An 18,615-nucleotide genomic window follows, 5' to 3' on the forward strand; every position below is an offset into this window, starting at 1 on the left:
GTAACAGAAAGCTTTCCACACTCTGGAAGTGGGGAAGAAGGAGTTGACAGAGTCCAAAAGCAAAGGGGACTCCATTCTCTAGGGAGCTGTGATAGGGACCTTGATGAGACTGTGACCACGGGGCTAGACAGATGTCAAAATGAACAGAGGTGTTCTTGGTCCTTCAGTCTATTTTTAGCACAGAAGCCTGAGTAATCTTGCTCAGGTCACACCAGGTCCACACTACAGATTCTCATCTTCCTTGGAGGTGGTAGTGGTGTACTTCTGGCACTGGACAAATGTCAGGAGAACACAGCCCCATTTCACAGCCCTACCCATAACCAGTCCTCTGAAGCCACTGTGCCTAGGAGGTGTACCCGCTACAGGTGCATCTCCAGGTAGGTACTGGGAGGCTTCATTCTTCATTCCATACTTTTACCCCTGCCCAGTGTCATCTCAGACAGCATCACACCCCTGGCAACCCCACTGCAGTTGTAAACTGACCTCTGTCTATCACTTTATTTTCCTTCCTTCCTTCCTTCCTTTTTTTCTTTTTTCATTTCTGAGACATGGTTTCTCTGTATTGTAGCTTCTTTTTGGAGCCTGTCCTAGAAGTTGCTATGTAGACCAGGCTGGCTTTGAACTCACAGAGATCCTCCTGCTTCTCCCCCATCCCCACCCCCAGTGCCGGGATAAAAGGCATGCACAGCCACCGCACAGCTATCATTTTATTTTTCTATTGCACATTTTTTTGCCGTATGCCAGTCTCTGTCTCGTTGCTTATCACCTGTCTCCCCCAGCAGAGGGTTCTCTGCGTCGTAGGAAGACTATTAGATTTCTTCCTAGTGTCCAGAGCATAATAGTCAGCTGTGAATATTTGTACAATGTATGAGGGTGTCATGGGACTGGAGTGGGAGGTGAGGGGGTGAATGAGATTGATTTTTTATTTTGTTTTGTTTTCTGGCCTTGGTCACAGAACAGATGGCAGTGTTACTTCTGAGGGCAGGTAAAGATGTTAGTTAGGGACAGGTTGAGCTGAGTTAGCAAACAAGTTTTGCTTTCCTCCTTAGACATCTTACTTTGGGAGCACTCCAGTTCCCGAGAATTCCTGCAAAACAGCCAGATAGGTGTGCCGGGTGGTGCTGTGTATCTTGCCACTAAAAACGTGGACACACGCTGTCAGGCTTTTGCTCTCATGCAGAAGCCGAGCTCCGCACGCAAACCTGGCCCTTTGCACCGCCCGGTTCTGTTTAGTCGCGCCCTTGCCTAGGATACTTCTATCTCTCAAGCCCCACCCCAACGCCCCAAGAGAGACTGGCCCTTTAAGAGCCTCACCCCCGATTCCCCTCCCCTTGCTTGCGTGACAGCACTGGAACCCGCGCCCGGTTCCGAGTTTGGTAGTTGGGTGGCTGCACGCGGGCCTCCAGACTCTTCTCACGCTACTCCCGGGCACCTTGCCCCCAACCAGGTGGGGCGGGGACAAGCAGGCCGACCTCTGCCCCCGAAACATGGAGCAGGCTCAGGCACGCAAACCCCAAGAGCCTGTTAGCATGCCAAGCATTCCCCCCCCCCTCCGCCCCGCTTTGTGGCCCCTGACCCTCTTGCCAACTCGCGTGGATCCTCCCTCCACCCTTTCCTCCACTATCCGCAGCTTGCTCCGCAGCTACTCGCCTCCAGATTTCTCAATGTGGTGTGTTTCTGTATGCAAAACACTAGCAAGCCCCGGGACACACAGAGGTAGCTGCAAGAGGGGTCTGCCAGGCTTGTAGCTTGCCTAAGGTGACCCTAGAGGTGCAATCTGCATGCCTGCCACCCATCCCCACCCCTAGGTCAAGCAGCACGAACTTCGGCCAGTACTCAATCTGTGGGGGACATAGTCATCCTATGGCGCCACTCGCCTTCCTGTACGTGACCTCGGGGCTGGGGTCGTTGCGCTTCTCACGCGAGCCTGGACTCAGGAACCAGGGAAGGAAAGACACCAAGTCACCACCCAGCAGCTCTCCCTCCACCAGCCTTTCCTGGCAACCATTGGCTTAAAGTGGGCGAGAGAACCTTACACACCCATTGTTTTCCGGGCACAAAAAGAGTGAAAAGGAATCCCCGTGGCTCGAGATACAGCCCCCCATATTCGCTTATTAGGTTCCCCAGGATTTCCCCTCAAATCCCTACCTAGCAGGATTCTGTGCTGTCTATAGAGAACCTTGAAATTGGAGTGACCCCAGCTTTTACTTTTTTATATGCCAGCGCCTACATCAGGTAGCCCACAACAATGTCTTGCCTATCTCACCCCCTCCCCCTCCTGCCTAGAGCATTCCCTAAGGCTGCCCCTCCCTCTGACCCACCACTGGGCTCCAGGGAAGAGGGCGTGGCCACAGACAGTCCTATAAAGGTGGTGGTGCCTTCACCCTGACCCTGAAGGTGGTAGGTAGTTCCTTGGAGCCTTCCCTGATCCTCCTTGGGATCCCCAGACAACACTCGTGGGTTCAGCACCTCCTCACAGACGAAGGTGAGTACTGGGGGCTCCTGGTTTGCCCCTCCTTCCCAAGAAAAGGAAGTTTGGATGATGGGGTGCTGGGTAGCCCCTCCAAGATGGGACACTAAGATTCTTTATTGTGACCAGGAAATTCCTTAGGGGAGAAACTGAGGCTAGAGAACTAAAAGGATTTGCCTAAGGTCCAGTAGCTAGTGTCAGATCTTTAGATGGAAATGAGATACCCTACACTTTCAGGTCAACTCCCACTGCCTCACTGATCTCCGGGGCTTCCCCGTTCCTGCACATGTAACCCCTTCCTCACGACTGCCAATAGGGTAGAGGGCTCTCTCTGGGTGGGTAGGGTGGATAGAGGAGGTGCACTGAACTTTACTGTGTACTCTGTCTTATTTCAAAACTACCCCTGATAGCCTCCACCCTCCCAAAGGCTAGCATGGCAGAGCTGAGAGTTCTGCCGTGCTCAGCAGGAGCCTTGGAACCACCAACTGCTCAGGGGTTCCCTGTCCCACTGACTGACTCTTCCATCCTTGCTGGGATACAGCCAGCTTGATAGACTGCTAGCTGGTGGAAGCAAGAGTTGTATTTCCCCCGGCTCTTCAATTTTACAAAGGGGATACCAGCTCTGTAGAAGGAAGGATTATTGCACACCAGGCTGGCTGTATCCCAACTGCTCTGAAGGAATTGAGCCTCTAGTGTGCTTTGTGAGTCAACTTCTCCAGGAAGACCCTCATTTCAAGGTGGCTGTGGTATTTAGGGTAGGAACCGTACATCTTCTTGTCCTATGTGATTCAGATCTTCTTTTCCTAGCATCTGTACCCTCTGAATAAGGTGATCTTTTATTTGTTTGTTTGTTTTTTTCAAAACAGGGTTTCTCTGTTAAGCTGTAGCTGGTCTGGAACTCTCTCTGTAGACCAGGCTGGCCCTGAACTCACATATCCACCTGCCTCTGCCTCCTGAGTGCTGGGATTAAAAAGCCTGCACCACCAGCTCCCGGCTGACATGGGCAATCTTGTCTTACCTCTCTCCATCTGTAACTGAAGCCTGGAGGTAAAGCGACTGTTCCAAACTACCGGATTGACCTGCACTGCAGAGTGACTCTCCTGGCTGGGCACAGCCTTAGGGCAGTCTGTAAATTTTCACACATTTTCTAGAACAAGGCTAAAGAAAAGTGTCCTCTTAGTTTTTGTTAAGTTTAGATCCATTCTTGGTTTTTCTGACTCCAGGCGATTGCTTTCTTATAACCCTAGCCTGGCGGGACTCTCCCGTTTATTTTTGGCTTTTTTATGACCTGAAGAAGTGGGGGAAGCCCAGGCTGTTCATTCATGGGAATTGAGCACTACAAAGAGCCCACCCCGGATTACTGTTATCGACACTCAGATCTAGCTGCTTTTAAAGTGTGGGTCAGTTGAACTCCAAGCACTAGAGCTGAGAGAAATGTGGCTTGGGCACTGATTTTCTGTGCCCTTGCATCCCTGTCCTCTACCAGGGTTAAGTGGAATTCTTTAGATCCTGGGATGAACAGAGAGACCAGAGAACTCAATTTTTTTTTATTTTCTAGGGGAGACCCCTGTGATAGTAGCTGGACAGTTCACGAGACCCCAGCCTTTCTGTGTGTGGGGAAAAAGAAATGAGGAATTTTTGGCACAAGGTGGCAGCTCAACAAACAATCCCTGTCTCCCTCCATGCCCAGTGACAGGCTTCTCCTTTCCTTGCCCAGCATGGTGACGCTTTAGGAAATCCGTCCCTCACCCTCAGTCTGATGGTCTGTCTTTCCTTTTCTTGCCTCTCCTCTCAGCAGCCACCTAGATCATGCCTTCCCTGTATGGACTTCTAACCTTTCTGTCAGCCACAGAGCTGCTCCTGGCCATCACCACCTTCTGCCTCGGATTCTGGGTGGTCAGAGCCACAAGGACCAGCGTCCCTAAAGGCCTGAAGAGTCCACCTGGGCCCTGGGGATGGCCCATCATTGGACACATATTGACTCTGGGGAAGAACCCACACCTGTCTCTGACCAAGCTGAGCAAGCAGTACGGGGATGTGCTGCAGATTCGCATTGGCTCCACCCCTGTGGTGGTGCTGAGTGGCCTGGACACCATCCGGCAGGCCCTGGTGCGTCAGGGGGATGACTTTAAGGGCCGACCAGACCTCTACAGCTTTAATTTCATCAGCAATGGGCAGAGTATGACTTTCAACCCAGACTCTGGACCAGTATGGGCTGCCCGGCGGCGCCTGGCCCAGAATGCCTTGAAGAGTTTCTCCATAGCCTCAGACCCAGCTTCTGCATCCTCTTGCTACTTAGAGGAGCATGTGAGCAAGGAGGCAGAATACCTCATTATCAAGTTCCAGAAGCTGATGGCAGAGGATGGCCACTTCGACCCTTATAGGTATTTGGTGGTATCAGTGGCCAATGTCATCTGTGCCATGTGCTTTGGTCAACGTTATGACCATGATAACCAAGAGCTGCTTAGCATAGTCAATCTGAGCAATGAGTTTGGGGAAGTTACTGCCTCTGGATTCCCAGCTGACTTCATCCCTGTCCTCCGCTACCTACCTAACTCGTCCCTGGATGTCTTCAAGGACCTGAATAAGAAGGTCTACAACTTCATGCAGAAGTTAATCAAGGAGCACTACAGAACATTTGAGAAGGTAGAGGCTGTGGAAGAGCAGGTGGTGATGGGAAGCAGGTTGGGTCCAGGGCCAGAACGTCACAGGCAAGCTTGAAGCCAATGGCAGAGTGCACTCCATTCTCACCAGGGCACTAGAACTTTTCTTGGCTAATCCCTCAGTGCATCCGTCAGACAAAAGCCACCAAATAGGAGTTCTGGGCCAGTTCTTGTTGGACCAGGAAGAGATAAAACCATGTCTCCTGGCCTCATAGTAGAAAAAAATTCAAGAACGTCTAATACTAAGAGTGTCAGGCTCTGTGCCTCAAGGGTCCCGTGAGTTGGGGCCACCAGTTCTCTGAAGTAGGAAGGAGACTTGGAGAGGGAAAGGACAAGTAGGACAGCAGCCTCAGAGTGTGTCAGCTCTTGCACAAAGGCAGTAATGGCAGGGAGGGACCAGGCCTAGATGGAGAGGTAGGGCTAGACTTGAGGTATGTCTCACCTTGTGCTCCTTTGCCTCCCAGGGCCACATCCGGGACATCACAGACAGCCTCATTGAGCACTGTCAGGACAAAAAGTTGGATGAGAATGCCAATGTCCAGCTGTCAGATGATAAGGTCATTAGTGTCGTCTTTGACCTCTTTGGGGCAGGTGCGTGCTCTTCAGTGTATCATTCTGTGCTCAGGTGCCTGAAGCTGCCACATCCCTAACTTCTCTCCCTCTGTTCTGTCCTGGTCAGGGTTTGACACAGTCACCACTGCAATCTCTTGGAGCCTCATGTACCTGGTGACAAACCCTAGGGTACAGAGAAAGATCCAGGAGGAGCTAGGTAGGTGGTGGTTCCATTCAGAGGAGTCTATGTGCGGGGACCCTGATAAAGTCTGGGCAATCCCTTAATCCTCTTGGATCCCTGTATTTTGTAGACACAGTGATTGGCAGGAATCGGAGACCCCGACTTTCTGACAGACCTCAGCTGCCCTATCTGGAGGCCTTCATCCTGGAGACTTTCCGACATTCATCCTTCCTTCCCTTCACCATCCCCCACAGGTCAGGCCATAGAGCTATTGGTATTTGATACTAGACCTTAGTTAATATGCACTGCCAGTTAAGGCTCTTGAGAGGGACATGACATGAGAGACAGGGGACAGATTCTCCTGTGTCCCTGAATCTGACTAAGCTTCCTCTTTCCCCAGCACCACAAGAGATACAAGTCTTTGTGGCTTCTATATCCCCAAGGGACGTTGTGTCTTTGTGAGCCAGTGGCAGATTAACCATGACCAGTAAGTTGACAGGGGCAGTGGAAACTCCTGGGTGGGCGAGGTCCATCCTCTCCTGGGCTTCAGACTATTTTTCTTCTTGGGGATTGACCTAATTGATGCTAATAAGCCTCTGAACATCTACTTCAACTCTCTTCCTTTGCTTACAGGGAACTGTGGGGTGACCCAAACAATTTCCGGCCTGAAAGGTTTCTCACCCCCAGTGGCACTTTGGACAAGGTCCTCAGTGAGAAGGTTATTCTCTTTGGAATGGGCAAGCGGAAGTGTGTTGGAGAGACCATTGGCCGATGGGAGGTCTTTCTTTTCCTAGCCATCTTGCTGCAGCAAATTGAATTCAGCGTGTCACCGGGGGAGAAGGTGGACATAACTCCTATTTATGGACTGACTTTAAAGTATGCCCGCTGCGAGCACTTTCAAGTGCAGATGAGGTCTTCTTGACCTCAGCATCTCCAAGCTTAGACTGCCTTATATGGTCACCAGACCAGGGGGTGTGTTCAGGGATTTAACTACTTTAATTACAGCCAGAAACACTGATTCTAGGGAATCATAACTGCCTCATATTTTGGAGTTACTTCTCTATATACTGACCACAGACAGTGGGCATAGCTGATGCCCACAGGAATTTCAGAGCCTCCCCAAGTTCAGCATCAGCTAGGAGGCCTGAAAGGTTGAGGAGTTCCATGGACCTCAGATAACTTCCAAAGAGCTCTCTGGGTTCTCGAGTGGCTGTCCTGTTTGAAAAATGCTTCAAGTGGGTCATGCCAGGGCCTTTCAGGTTTCTTTGACAATTGGGATCTACCCAGAATAGATGGAGAAGACGCCTCAAAATACTGCCACAGAGGTATGCTTGTCATTCGCTGAGCAACCTTCCCACATGGGTCTAGGACTCTGTCTGTCGGGATCACCTTTATTTATTCTACAGAGGAATAAACAAGGTGCCCCTGTCCTTGCAAAGCCCCTCTTCCTGTTCAGAAATGCTGGCTCTTGTGTCTAGGAAAATCCAAGAACAGAGGGACAGACTCTCTGGGCAGTAGGACCAGGTCCAGAGCAAAGGCATGACTTTTGAGGCAGAGTCTCACGTAGCCCACGCTGCCTTTAAACTTACTGTGTAGCCAAGGATGGCCTTGAATTCCTTGTTTGTTTGTTTTTTCCTGTTTTACCAACCTACCAAGTGCTAGGATACAGTCATGAATCACTACACCAGCTCTTGGTCTCTCTTCTTTGCTGTATAAAATGTTCATTTAAGAAATGTTTATGCCGGGCGGTGGTGGCGCACACCTTTAATCCCAGCACTCAGGAGGCAGAGGCAGGCGGATTTCTGTGAGTTCGAGACCAGCCTGGTCTACAAGAGCTAGTTCCAGGACAGGCTCCAAAACCACAGAGAAACCCTGTCTCAAACAAACCAAAAAAAAAAAAAAAAAAAAGAAATGTTTATATGTAAGTTTTTTATTTTAGCCAGTATTTTGCTTATACATTTATATTAGTCATATCTTAAGAGCTTTAGAACAATGCACTTAATGCCACATAGAAAATCCTAACTCCAGTATCCAGAAATATATAGACAATACCTACATAATCTAAATAAAATATTACCTGGAAGTACTACACATGGAAAGGGTTGTTGTTGCTTTTTTGTTGTTTTCTTTCTTTCTTTCTTTCTTTCTTTCTTTCTTTCTTTCTTTCTTTCTTTCTTTCCTTTCTTGGTCAGGATTTCTCTGTGTAACAACTCTAGCTGTCCTAGAACTTGCTCTATAGATCAGGCTGGCCTTGAACTCACAGAGATCCATAAAGGCATACTCCACCACTGCCCAGCCATGTCCACATTCACACCTACAGTTCAATATTATGTTGTGTTTTCCCGTTGGGAAGAGAGGAGTGGCAACAGAGAGGTGAAGGGACTCCTCTCAGGCGGGTTGTTAGTGGTGCCTGCCTCTCTAGCTTGTCACACATCAATAGAGTGCATTCTCTTGAACTCTAAACATAAGTCTGCTTTCAGAAGCCCCTAACGCTGGTGGGAGGGTCTGATCCACAAGCATATCATCTAATCCATGCTAACCAGGGGCTTTACCAGTCCTGCACAGGGAACGTGGATTCTAAAGCTGGGGATAGTGTTGGTGGGAAGGGATACTGGGGTCTTTGGGAGGCATCTGAGCAGAGCCTTCCTTAAGGATGAGAAGCAGTCTCTTGAGGGGCTTGCATATCAATGCAAAAAGCCTTATCCCTCAGGAATCTCAGTGTGGCAGTGTCAGGCAGGGGTGTATGCCAGAGCTGCACAGTCAGAAGTTCCTCTGGCTGACGTGCTAAGAGGACATGCATATTGGGATATGATCCTTCCTAGTATCACCCCCTTCAGCTTCCTTCTTGAACAGCTTGCAGTGGCTAGCAGCTACCATTCATGCTTCCTGATTGGAGTTAGACAGTTTCCACTCACCAAGAGTTTCAGGCCACCATAAGGAGCAAACCAAAGTCAGAGGACACAATGGTGCCCAGTTACCATTCTTACAGCTTTCTTTAAAAAAACAAACAAAAAAAACCTTTGGAGCTAGAAATGTAGCTCAGTTGGATAGTAGTCTAGCATGGCCAAAGTCAAGAGTTTCTGTAGAGTAGTACACACCTGTAATTCTAGTAAGCAGCAGCTAAAGACAGGATGATCAGAAGGTAAGCATCACTCTCAGCTACAGAAAGTTTGCAGCCAGCCCAGAATACACGAGATCCTGCTTAGAAACAACAAGCAAATCTGTATTCTATGCTGTAATGTATAGGTGCCTATAAACTATCCAGAATAGGCAAATTAATATAGCCAGAAATTAGGTTAGTGATTGTCAGGGAACACAGGGCAAAGGGAATTGGGAGGTGCAGAGTCTCTTCTAAAGATAGGAGTGATGATTGGATAACTTTATGAATATTGTAAAAAACAAAGCAGCAGCAAGCCAAGGAGGTCTAGAGAGATGGCTCAACAGTTAAGAATTCTTGTTGTTCCTCCAGAGGACCCAAGTTCCACTCCCAACACCCTTGTACGACAGCTCACAATTGCCTGTAACTCTAACACCAGGGGAAACTCCCTCCTAACATGTACATATATCCACCCAATACCCACATACCTACAAAAAGTAAACCTTCATAAAACAACAACAACAACAACAATGGATTATGCATGTTAAAATGGTAGGAAAAATAGCATTCTAAAACTAAGGACTCTGGACAACATATGTAAAACAATTTATGTAGCACACACCTTTAATCGCAGCACTTGGGAGCCTGAGGCAGGGGATCTCTGAGTTCGAGGCTAGCCTGGTCTATTGAGCGAGTTTCGGTTCAGCCTGCACTAAACAGTGAAAACCTGTATTGAAAAACCAACCAACTAATCAACAAACAAACAAACAAACAAACAAAAAAAGCTGAAAACAACTCGTGTAACTGTTCGCAGATGTTCGTAACCTTGGAGATGGTGATATTATTATTGCTCTCTTGAGATTATAGTATGATGAGGGGTAAACAAATGAGACTTGATAATGGTATTCAAATTTATCATCCCCTTTATCTTAAGGAGCTAGGAGTTTAGAGTATAGTAAAAAGAAGAGACTGTTGTTACACAGAGGTTTAACCAATATGATACATCTCTATCTGCTTCTTTGTTAACTTCTTAGATCTGTTTGTTTTCAGACACAGGGTCTCAATTTGTGGTCCAGACTGGCTCTAGCTCTTGTTCTTCAAGTCTCACCCTCCTGAGCTGGGATATGCAAACATGTACCATCCATCATGCCTGGCTAACATCCTAGATCTTAGAGGCCAGCTCACAGAAATGAGCATTCTAACTTCTTAATACCCAGATTGTGATCCAGGGCTTCTAGGGAAAACAACTGCCCACAAATCTGGGACAGAAGATGTAGTGAAAAAGACAATCCTGGAACACTTGGTCATGGCAGATGGTAGAGCTGCTACAAAAATTCCCGGAGTGGACTGAATCACTCTGGAACCAGCTTGAGCAGTTTTCAAATTCTTAAGATAGAACAGTTTGATTATTCATAATAATTTCTACTGGGTATGGTGGCACATGCCTTTATTCTCAAAACTCAGGCAGGAAGATTGCTTTGGGTTTGAATCTAGCTAGGGCTACATAGCAAGACACTGACTAAAAAAAAATTTCCCATAAATTAAAATCCTTCCAGTGTGTTTGAATCTATAAGCTTATAAAAATTTAATTTTTGAAGATTTATTTTATGTATACTGGATATTTCACCTGCATGTATGTATGTGCACTGTGGTAGTTTGAAAGAAAATGACCCCCAAAGAGAATGACACTATTTTTGGTTATCAACTTGACTATATCTAGAATGAACTACAATCCAGAAATGGAGGGGTACACCTGTGATCTGGATCTTGAGGCAAGAAGACGACATGCCTTTGATGTGGATCTTGAGATTGGATGGCACACTCCTTTAATCCAGATTTGGAGATTGGATGGAACACTCCTTTAATCCAGATCTTGAGGCTGGAAGACACACCTGGAATCTGGGCCACACCTTCTGCTGGAAGCCTATATAAGGAAAAGGGAAGAAAGAAGGGTTCATTCTTTGCCTTCTTGCTCTCGCCTTGTTAGTGCATCCATTCCTTCACTGGCATAGGAGCCTGCTTCTTCAGGATTCCAGCATACACAGAAGACCAGGTGAGACACCCAGTCTAGTGGGACTGAGCAGTTACTAGATTCTTGGACTTTCCATTCACAGCTAGCCATTGTTGGACTGCAGCCTGTAAGTCATTCCAATAAATTACACACACACACACACACACACACACATATATATATATATATATAGAGAGAGATTCATTCCATAAGTTCTGTGACCCTAGAGAACCCTCACTAATACAGGAGGTATGGCCTTGGAGTGTGTATGGCCTTGTTGGAGGAAGTGTGTCACTGTGGGGTTGGGTTTTGAGATTTGGTATGTTCAAGCTACTCCCACTGTCACAGACCCCTTCCTGTTGCTTGTGGATCAAAGATGTAGAATTCTCAGCTCCTTATCCAGCACCATGTCTGCCTGCCTGCTGTTATATCCCACCATAATGATAACGGATTGAACGTCTGAACTGTCAGCCAGCTCCGTTAAATGTTTTCCTTTATGAGAATCGCTGTGGTCATGGTGTCTCTTCACAGGAACTGAAGCTGTAAGACATGCACCATGAGTTTTATTGGTTCTCTCAGATGTCAGAAGAGGGTGTTCGATCCCCTGGAAGTGGATTTACTGGATGGTTGTGGAAGAGCTACACGTGCTTTTAACTTCTGAGTAATCTCTCCAGCCCCAAAATTCTCTCTCCAATTGCTGAAATGAAACACCATGACCAAAAATCAACTTGGGGAGGAAAGGGTTTATTTTGCTCATACTTTCACATCACTGTTCATTATTGAAGGATATTGGGACAGAAACTCAAACAGGGCAGTGTAGTGATATTTTGTTTATTTCTTAACAAATAAAGCTTGCCTGAAGATTAGGTGCAGCGCTAAGCCCGTAGAGGCCAGGGAGTGGTGGCACACCTTTAATCCCAGGACTCAGGAGACTGAGTCAGAGGGATCTTTGTTATTTCAAGACCACACTGGGGTTATGCGAGATTGAATCTGTCTAAAAAAAGAAACAGCTCATACAAAGGTGCTCCCAGCTCTTGGAATTCCATGCCTTTAATCCCAACACCAGGGAGATGGGAACAGGAGTGATATGGCTGGGCGGAGAGAGAAATATAATAAGGCAGGAAGAGACTGGAACTCGTTGAAGTCTGAGATTTGGTGGAGACAATTATAGTCTCAGGATCGCCCCTGAAGTCAGAGGGCGAAGTCTGAGGATAGGATCGCCCCCTTGGTCTGAGCATTGGTAAAGGTATATGGTCTCTAGTGGCTGGCCGAACTGCTTCTCTGAGTCCAGCTTTCACCCCCTAATATTTAACTCTGGGTTTTTGTTCATTAAGACAATTAGAATTCGTGCTATAGGGCAGTATCCTGGAGGATCCCGGAGCTGATGTAAAAGCCATCTGAGGGTGTGCAGCTTACTGGCTTGCTCAACCTGCCGTCGTATTGAATCCAGGACCACCAGCCCAGGGATGGCACCACCCATAATTGGCTAGGCCCTCACCCATCAATCACTAATTAAGAAAAATGCTTTACAGGTCTACGTATAGCCGGATCTTATTCTTATGAAGACATTTTCTCAATTGAGGTTCCGTCCTTTTAGGTAGCTCTAGCTTGTGTCAAGTTGGCAAACTAACCAGCACATTTCTATACTTTCTTCTCTCGTTCGCTGGCTAGCTCTCTTCTCAGTTTACATCCTTTCAAATTTCGTGGGAGTCCCACCCTCTGGGCTCCTAGCGCCAGCCTATTACGCTTCAACGGAAGTGACATCGCCCAGGTCGGCGAGGCGCGGGGGCGTTTCCGGCGGCGGTGCTGGCGGCTGCTTCTGTGACTGTGGAGGTGGGCGTGAAGCCCCTTTGGTGGTGTTTTGGCGTCGTGGGATCCGCTTGGTGTGGTGTCCCTCGCAGGCTGGGGTAGACGGTGGGGAGGTGAGCGCGGGGGAGGCCGGGTGTTCGCGGTGCTCGTTGGTTGGCGCTTCCGGGGTGGTCAACTCAGTTTGCTTTTTAGGCTGCGGGCTTCCAGGCCTTGTAGACCTTTTCATTGGCAGGCAGGAACTGGTGTGTGTGTGTGTGTGTGTGTGTGTGTGTGTGTGTCGCGGGCAAGTGTTGGGGTGTGTTGGAGGAATAGTCCTTATTGGCTTCGTTAGTTGGTTTTCAGTCTCCCAAGTGCAGAGCTAAGAGGAGCCTCGATCTTTCCACAGTAGAAGCGACTTTCCCTGAGCTATTAGTATCGCATTTGGAATCGTGAGGTGTGTGTAACCCAGTTTTTTTGTTTTTGTTTTATGTATTGGGCACAGGATTCCTAGTTGTTGATTTCTCTGAAGTAAAAGTATTTGCAAAGAACGGCCCGTTTTGGAGACACTCCACTATGTAACTCAGGCTGGTCTAGAACTCTGTATGCAGACCAGACTGGCCTGGAACTCGCAGAGACTCTCTTGCCTCTGCCTCCTGAGTGCCGGGATGACTTGTCAAGCATTCTTGGTTTTGACGTTACCAAGACAGTCTCCCGTTTGGGTCCAGTTGCTTTAGCCTCTGGAGCACTGCGATTATGGGTGTGCACCACTATGCCTGACTCTGCCTGACAGTTTCTGATAACTTTGGCTCTGATTTTCTGTGTAATATGAACAAGAACACAAGTAAAAAGTTAGGTATTTAAGCAGGAACTCCGGATTGAAAATAATCCAGCTGTTCATTTTAGTAGTCTGGCTTAAATAATTGCGGTGCCCCTGAATAATACAGTCCAGACAGTGTGGTTAACGTTCGCTCCATGTTTCACAGATGTACTGGTGACGAATGTCAGCCAGACCCACTTCAACTTCTGTGATGTTTGAAAGCAGCGTAGACTGATCTTTCATGGTGTCAGGATAGCTGCGCCTTTGTAGAGACCCAGTGGAGCCCCTTGTGATGTTTAGGTCATGGCTCAATGGGGGATTACTGTGCACATTTTTGGATGACCAGATGTCATGATGTATACCTGTAATCACAGTACCCAGGAAGCTGAGACTGGGGGATCTTGAGTTTGAGCCTGCTCTGGCTACATAGTGAGGCCCTGTCTTTGTTTCTTTGTTTTGGGTTTTTGTTTTATTTAGTTTATAACTAGATGGAAAAGTAGAAAATAAAATGTCTCAAGATTTATCCTGTGCTAGGGATTTAACTCGGTGACAGAGCTTGTCTAGCAATAAGCGCAGGCTCTGGGCTTGATCTCCAGCAAAACACACACTACAGGTAAAAAAAAAAAAAAATAGCCCTAGGCAAGTGTAGTCAGGCAGGTTGCTTAGTTCGAGACCAGCCTGGTCAAAAGAATTAGTTCCAAAACAGTCAGGGCCACATAGAGAGACTCTGTGCCCCTGCCAACCTCCCACCCCAAATCCTTTGCAGCTCCTATGGATCCTGCTTCAACTGTAGCTTTTTGACATGGAGGCCTTAGACTTGAAATGATGGAACACACTTCCTCGGAGTAGTCGCCAGAACACTAGTCGCAGTAGTCCATTGGGGGCAGTGATCACACTGTTTACACTGTTTGAAGTCTATTTAGTGTCTGCGTAATGAAAAAGTTTTGTTTTTGGCAGTATTGGGGTGTAGATCCAGAATTTCATGTACACATTCCTGGAAAGCGTTCTCCCACTGAGCTTCGTGCCCAGCCCTAGGAAATTTGGGTTGGTTTTCGTTGCTTCTTTTGAGACCTGGCTTCTCTGTGTAGCCCTGGAGGGCCTGGAACTTGCTCTCTGCATCAGGCTGGAATCAGACTGCAGACTCGGTAGCAGTCCTCCTGCTTCTGCCTCAAGTGCTGGCATTACAGACATGCACTACCACGCCCACGTGAACTTTTTTCTTTATAGAAAAAGCTGTTTGATGATTTTTCAATAAAATATCCGTATCTTTTATGGGAGATTTTCCAATAAAAATGGACAGTTACACACTAATACAGAGCCAGATTTTTTAAAAAACCTGCACTTATCACTAAAAGCCACATTTTCAAAGTGTCAACCTTTTGATTCAGTAGTTAGCACAGTATAAATTTGAATGTAAAAGATCAGGGCATTAAAGATACATGTTGACTGGATAAGCAAAAAGAAACTTGTTCATTTGGTTAAATTCTAGTTATTGTTTTTCTTATGACAGCTTTTTATAATGCATCTATCTAATACCTAAGCAGATGCCAAAATAGGATTATGATGGAGTATTGAAAGGCAAGAAAATTTATGCTACTCTGATATAAAATAGGCAAAATCTGATCAGGAATAGAAAATAAGCCTAGAGTAAGTGTCTTTTATATGTAGCAATTTATTTAATTAAAATTTATTTTATTTTTATGTGTGTGTTTAACTGAATGTATTTCTGTGCATCATGTGTATGCAGTGCTTGAGGAGGCCAGTAGAGGGCATCAGGGCCCCTGAACCACAGTATATATATATGCTGGGAATTGAACTGGGATCCTTTGGAAGAGCAGCCAGTGTTTTTAACTGCTGAGTCTTCTCTCTAACCTTTTTTGTTCAGCTTTTCAACTTTTTAAGAGTTTTGATGGTGCTAAAAATTAAACCCAGAACTTTGTGCTTGCTAGGCAAATACTCCTCCACTGCTGGGCCACATCCCCAGCCTTCTCTTTTGAAAGATTCTGCACCATTATCTGCAATGCATATACTAAAACAACAACATGGTCTTTGGGTTGCTTTTTTGTTTTTGTTTTTTGTTGTTGTGTTGGTTTTTTAAGGCAGTGTTTCTCTATGTAACTCTGGCTGTACTGGAACTCAACTTTGTAGACCCGGCTGGCCTTGAACTCAGATTCCCCCTGGCTCTGCCTCTAGAGTGCTGATTTAAAGGCCTGTGCCACCACTGCCTGGTGTCTACATGGTCTTTGTATACATATATCAATATTGCTTATTAATCTGCATGTCCCTACTAAAAAAGGTTTTTGGTTTTGGAGGCAGAGTCTTACTTACTGTGTAGTCCTGGCTGACCTAGAACTCTCTGTGTAGACCAGGCTGGGCTAAACCTGTCTCTGCCTCCCCTCCATACCTCCAGCATTAGAACTAAGGTCTTTTCAGCTGGGCATGGTGGTATATATCTTTAACTCCAGCACTCAGGAGGCAGAGGCAGACAGATCTCTGTGAGTTTGAGGTCTGTGTAACTAGTTTTAGGCCAGCAAGTTACATGGTAAGATGTGATGATACTTTGTTTGTACTTTAACAAGTAAAGCTTGCCTGAAGATCAGAGTGTGGAGCTAGCCACACTAGTTAGCCATAGTGGCCAGGCACTGGTGGTACACACCTTTAATTCCAGCACTCAGGAGGCAGAGGGATCTCTGTGAGTTCAAAGTCACCCTGGGCTACACAAGATTAAGTGGTGGCCTACACTTTTAATGCCAGCACTAGGGAGGTGGAGACAGGAAATGGATGGTAGGGCTGGGAGTAGAAAGGAGACCATGAGATGGAGGAAACAGGAGCTCAGGATTCAGTCCGAGGATTCCATAGGGACAGAATCGCCCCTTTGAGCTGAGGATTCCGTAGCAGTAAGAACTAGTGGCTGGCCACTCTGCTTCTCTGATCTTTCAGCATTAGCCCCTATATCTGACTCCAGGTTTTTATTATTAAGATCAGTTAGAATTTGTGCAACAGTAAAATAAAAATAATATAGAGTGTGTGCAGTTATGCCTCACTTCTTACCAAAGTTGTTTTATTTATTATTTATGCTTTATCACCTTAGGCAGAGCATCGTCAGTTAGCGCTAAGTGCAGAGCCTGCCATACTTGCTGAGTTAAGTCTTTCTTCAAGGTACACTGAATGCTTCCTTCTCTTCACAGTGACCCCACATCGGAAACATGGCTATGGATTGGCTAGGCAGTATTGTATCAATCAACTGTGGAGACAGCTTGGGTGTCTATCAAGGAAGAGTGTCAGCAGTGGATCAGGTCGGCCAGACCATTTCTCTTACGCGGCCCTTCCACAATGGAGTAAAGTGTCTCGTACCAGAAGTCACCTTTCGGTAAGTGTGCTGCTTAGCACCCTTAAGAACCCAGCCTGGTGGTCTGTGGTGCTGGGAAGGGGTCTGATTGACAGTGTTTTCTCAGCTGGGCTCTGTTTTGCCTTGAGTCTTGCCAAGAAGGAGAGTTCATAGTTTTACAGGCCTTAGAGTACTGTTGCTATTCTCAGTGGAGACTTTACATTATAATACAATTTCGAGCTAACGATTTAGTGTTCACTGTTTCTAACCTCTGTTAGACATGGAATTTTATTTAAATTCAGCATCACTTTTAAAATTTTTTCTCAGTATTGTGTTATATGTGCTTTTCTACATCAAAGGTCTCATCAGTTTTTTTCCCCCTTAGCATAAATGTGTTTGTCTTTGGAGATATGTGTGATTTATCCCCAAAAGCACATGATAGTTAATAACTAAAGGCCTTAGTTATGGGGAGTTCTTTTCTTAATATTTACCAATAGAGCTCACTCACTTGTCTCTTGACACTCTCATCTCCATCACTTTGAGAGTCATCCTCCTGTGTGTATATTCCCAAAATGAGGCTGTCAGGTGTGAGTGCCCTTATTTCCCTGAACAATTCCTTCATATTTGAGTACCTGTATTTTTCTTTTTTCTTTTAATTTTTTAGATTATTTTTAATTACACAAGTACATGTGTGTCTTGGGGTACGTACTGTTGAGTTACTTGCAGAGCTAGAAGAGGGTCAGATGCCTTGGAGCTAGAGTTATAGGCCAGTGTGGCTGCTGAGAACTGAACTTGAATCCTCTGTTAAGAGCAGCAAGTGAGCACTCAGGAGGCAGAGGCAGGCAAATCTCTGTGAGTTCGAGGCCAGGTTGGTCTACAAGAGCTAGTTCCAGGACAGGCAGAGCTGCACAAAGAAACTCTGTATTGAAAAAATAAAAACAAAACAAAAAATAGCAAGTGCTCTTTTGGTTTTTTGTTTGTTTTGTATGACAGGATTTCTCTGTGTAGCCCTGGTTGTCCTGGATCTATAGACCAGGCTGGCCTTGAGCTCACAGAGATCTGTCTGCCTTTGCCTCACTGAGTGCTGGGGTTAAAGGTGTGCACCACCACTGCCGGGCATAACAAGTGCTCTTAACTTATTGAGGCATCTCTCTAGCCCTGGTATACCGCCTGCTCTTAACTGCTTATCTTTGTGGTCTCTGGAAGTAGCCCTTGTGTTTGGGCTGGCCCCTTCATTTGTGCTTGAGATGCACTCTGCCTCCTTTGAGACCTTATTTCATCTTCTTTGTGTCTTCAGCATCAACTTTGGTTGTACTCTTTGTATTCTACCGTTTGACCTCCCTCATGTGAGGCACCCCACCCGCCTAGCTAAAGACAGTGCCCTATCCTTCTCTTCCCTTTATAGCCATACTCTTGTTTAGATGAAAATAATTTGTCTTTACTCGGTTTTGCAGCTTTATTTTTCAGTCCCTTGTTTGTGTTTTTCTATCATCATCCTGGATTATCTCTTGCCAAACTACAGATGTAATGTCAGATTCAGAAGCCCTCTTCTCTTGGTTTCTTCAGCTTGCCTTTAAGATTTTTTTCTTTTCAGATTCAAAGATTGGTTTATTCTGGATTCTGTATTTTTCCCCCTCAATATCAGATCAGAACTTCTAATGTTTTTCTACTTAAACACTCTTTTTTTCTCAGACTCTTGAGACAGAGT

General features: G+C 46.3%; 2 protein-coding genes across 2 annotated transcripts in view; both read left to right on the forward strand.

Annotated features, from left to right (window-relative positions):
• The first annotated feature begins 2,459 nt into the window (after window positions 1-2,459).
• LOC101993784 (cytochrome P450 1A1) lies at window positions 2,460-6,866 on the forward strand. The gene is made up of 7 exons (XM_013354591.2): window positions 2,460-2,485; window positions 4,266-5,116; window positions 5,598-5,724; window positions 5,813-5,902; window positions 5,997-6,120; window positions 6,267-6,353; window positions 6,500-6,866. The coding sequence occupies exons 2-7, from the start codon at window positions 4,280-4,282 to the stop codon at window positions 6,786-6,788; spliced, it is 1,554 nt and encodes a 517-aa protein (XP_013210045.1). The 5' UTR covers window positions 2,460-2,485; window positions 4,266-4,279; the 3' UTR covers window positions 6,789-6,866.
• Window positions 6,867-12,745: 5,879 nt separating this feature from the next.
• Edc3 (enhancer of mRNA decapping 3) overlaps window positions 12,746-18,615 on the forward strand; it is a 41,104-nt gene continuing 35,234 nt past the window's right edge. Inside the window, exons 1-2 of the mRNA XM_005369459.2 lie at window positions 12,746-12,896; window positions 16,768-16,949. Coding sequence (XP_005369516.1) covers window positions 16,786-16,949 — 164 coding nt within the window. The 5' untranslated portion in view covers window positions 12,746-12,896; window positions 16,768-16,785. The remainder of the gene's footprint in view (window positions 12,897-16,767; window positions 16,950-18,615) is intronic.

The sequence above is a fragment of the Microtus ochrogaster genome, unplaced genomic scaffold (genome assembly GCF_000317375.1).
Source record: "Microtus ochrogaster isolate Prairie Vole_2 unplaced genomic scaffold, MicOch1.0 UNK49, whole genome shotgun sequence".
Taxonomy (NCBI): Eukaryota; Metazoa; Chordata; class Mammalia; order Rodentia; family Cricetidae; genus Microtus; species Microtus ochrogaster.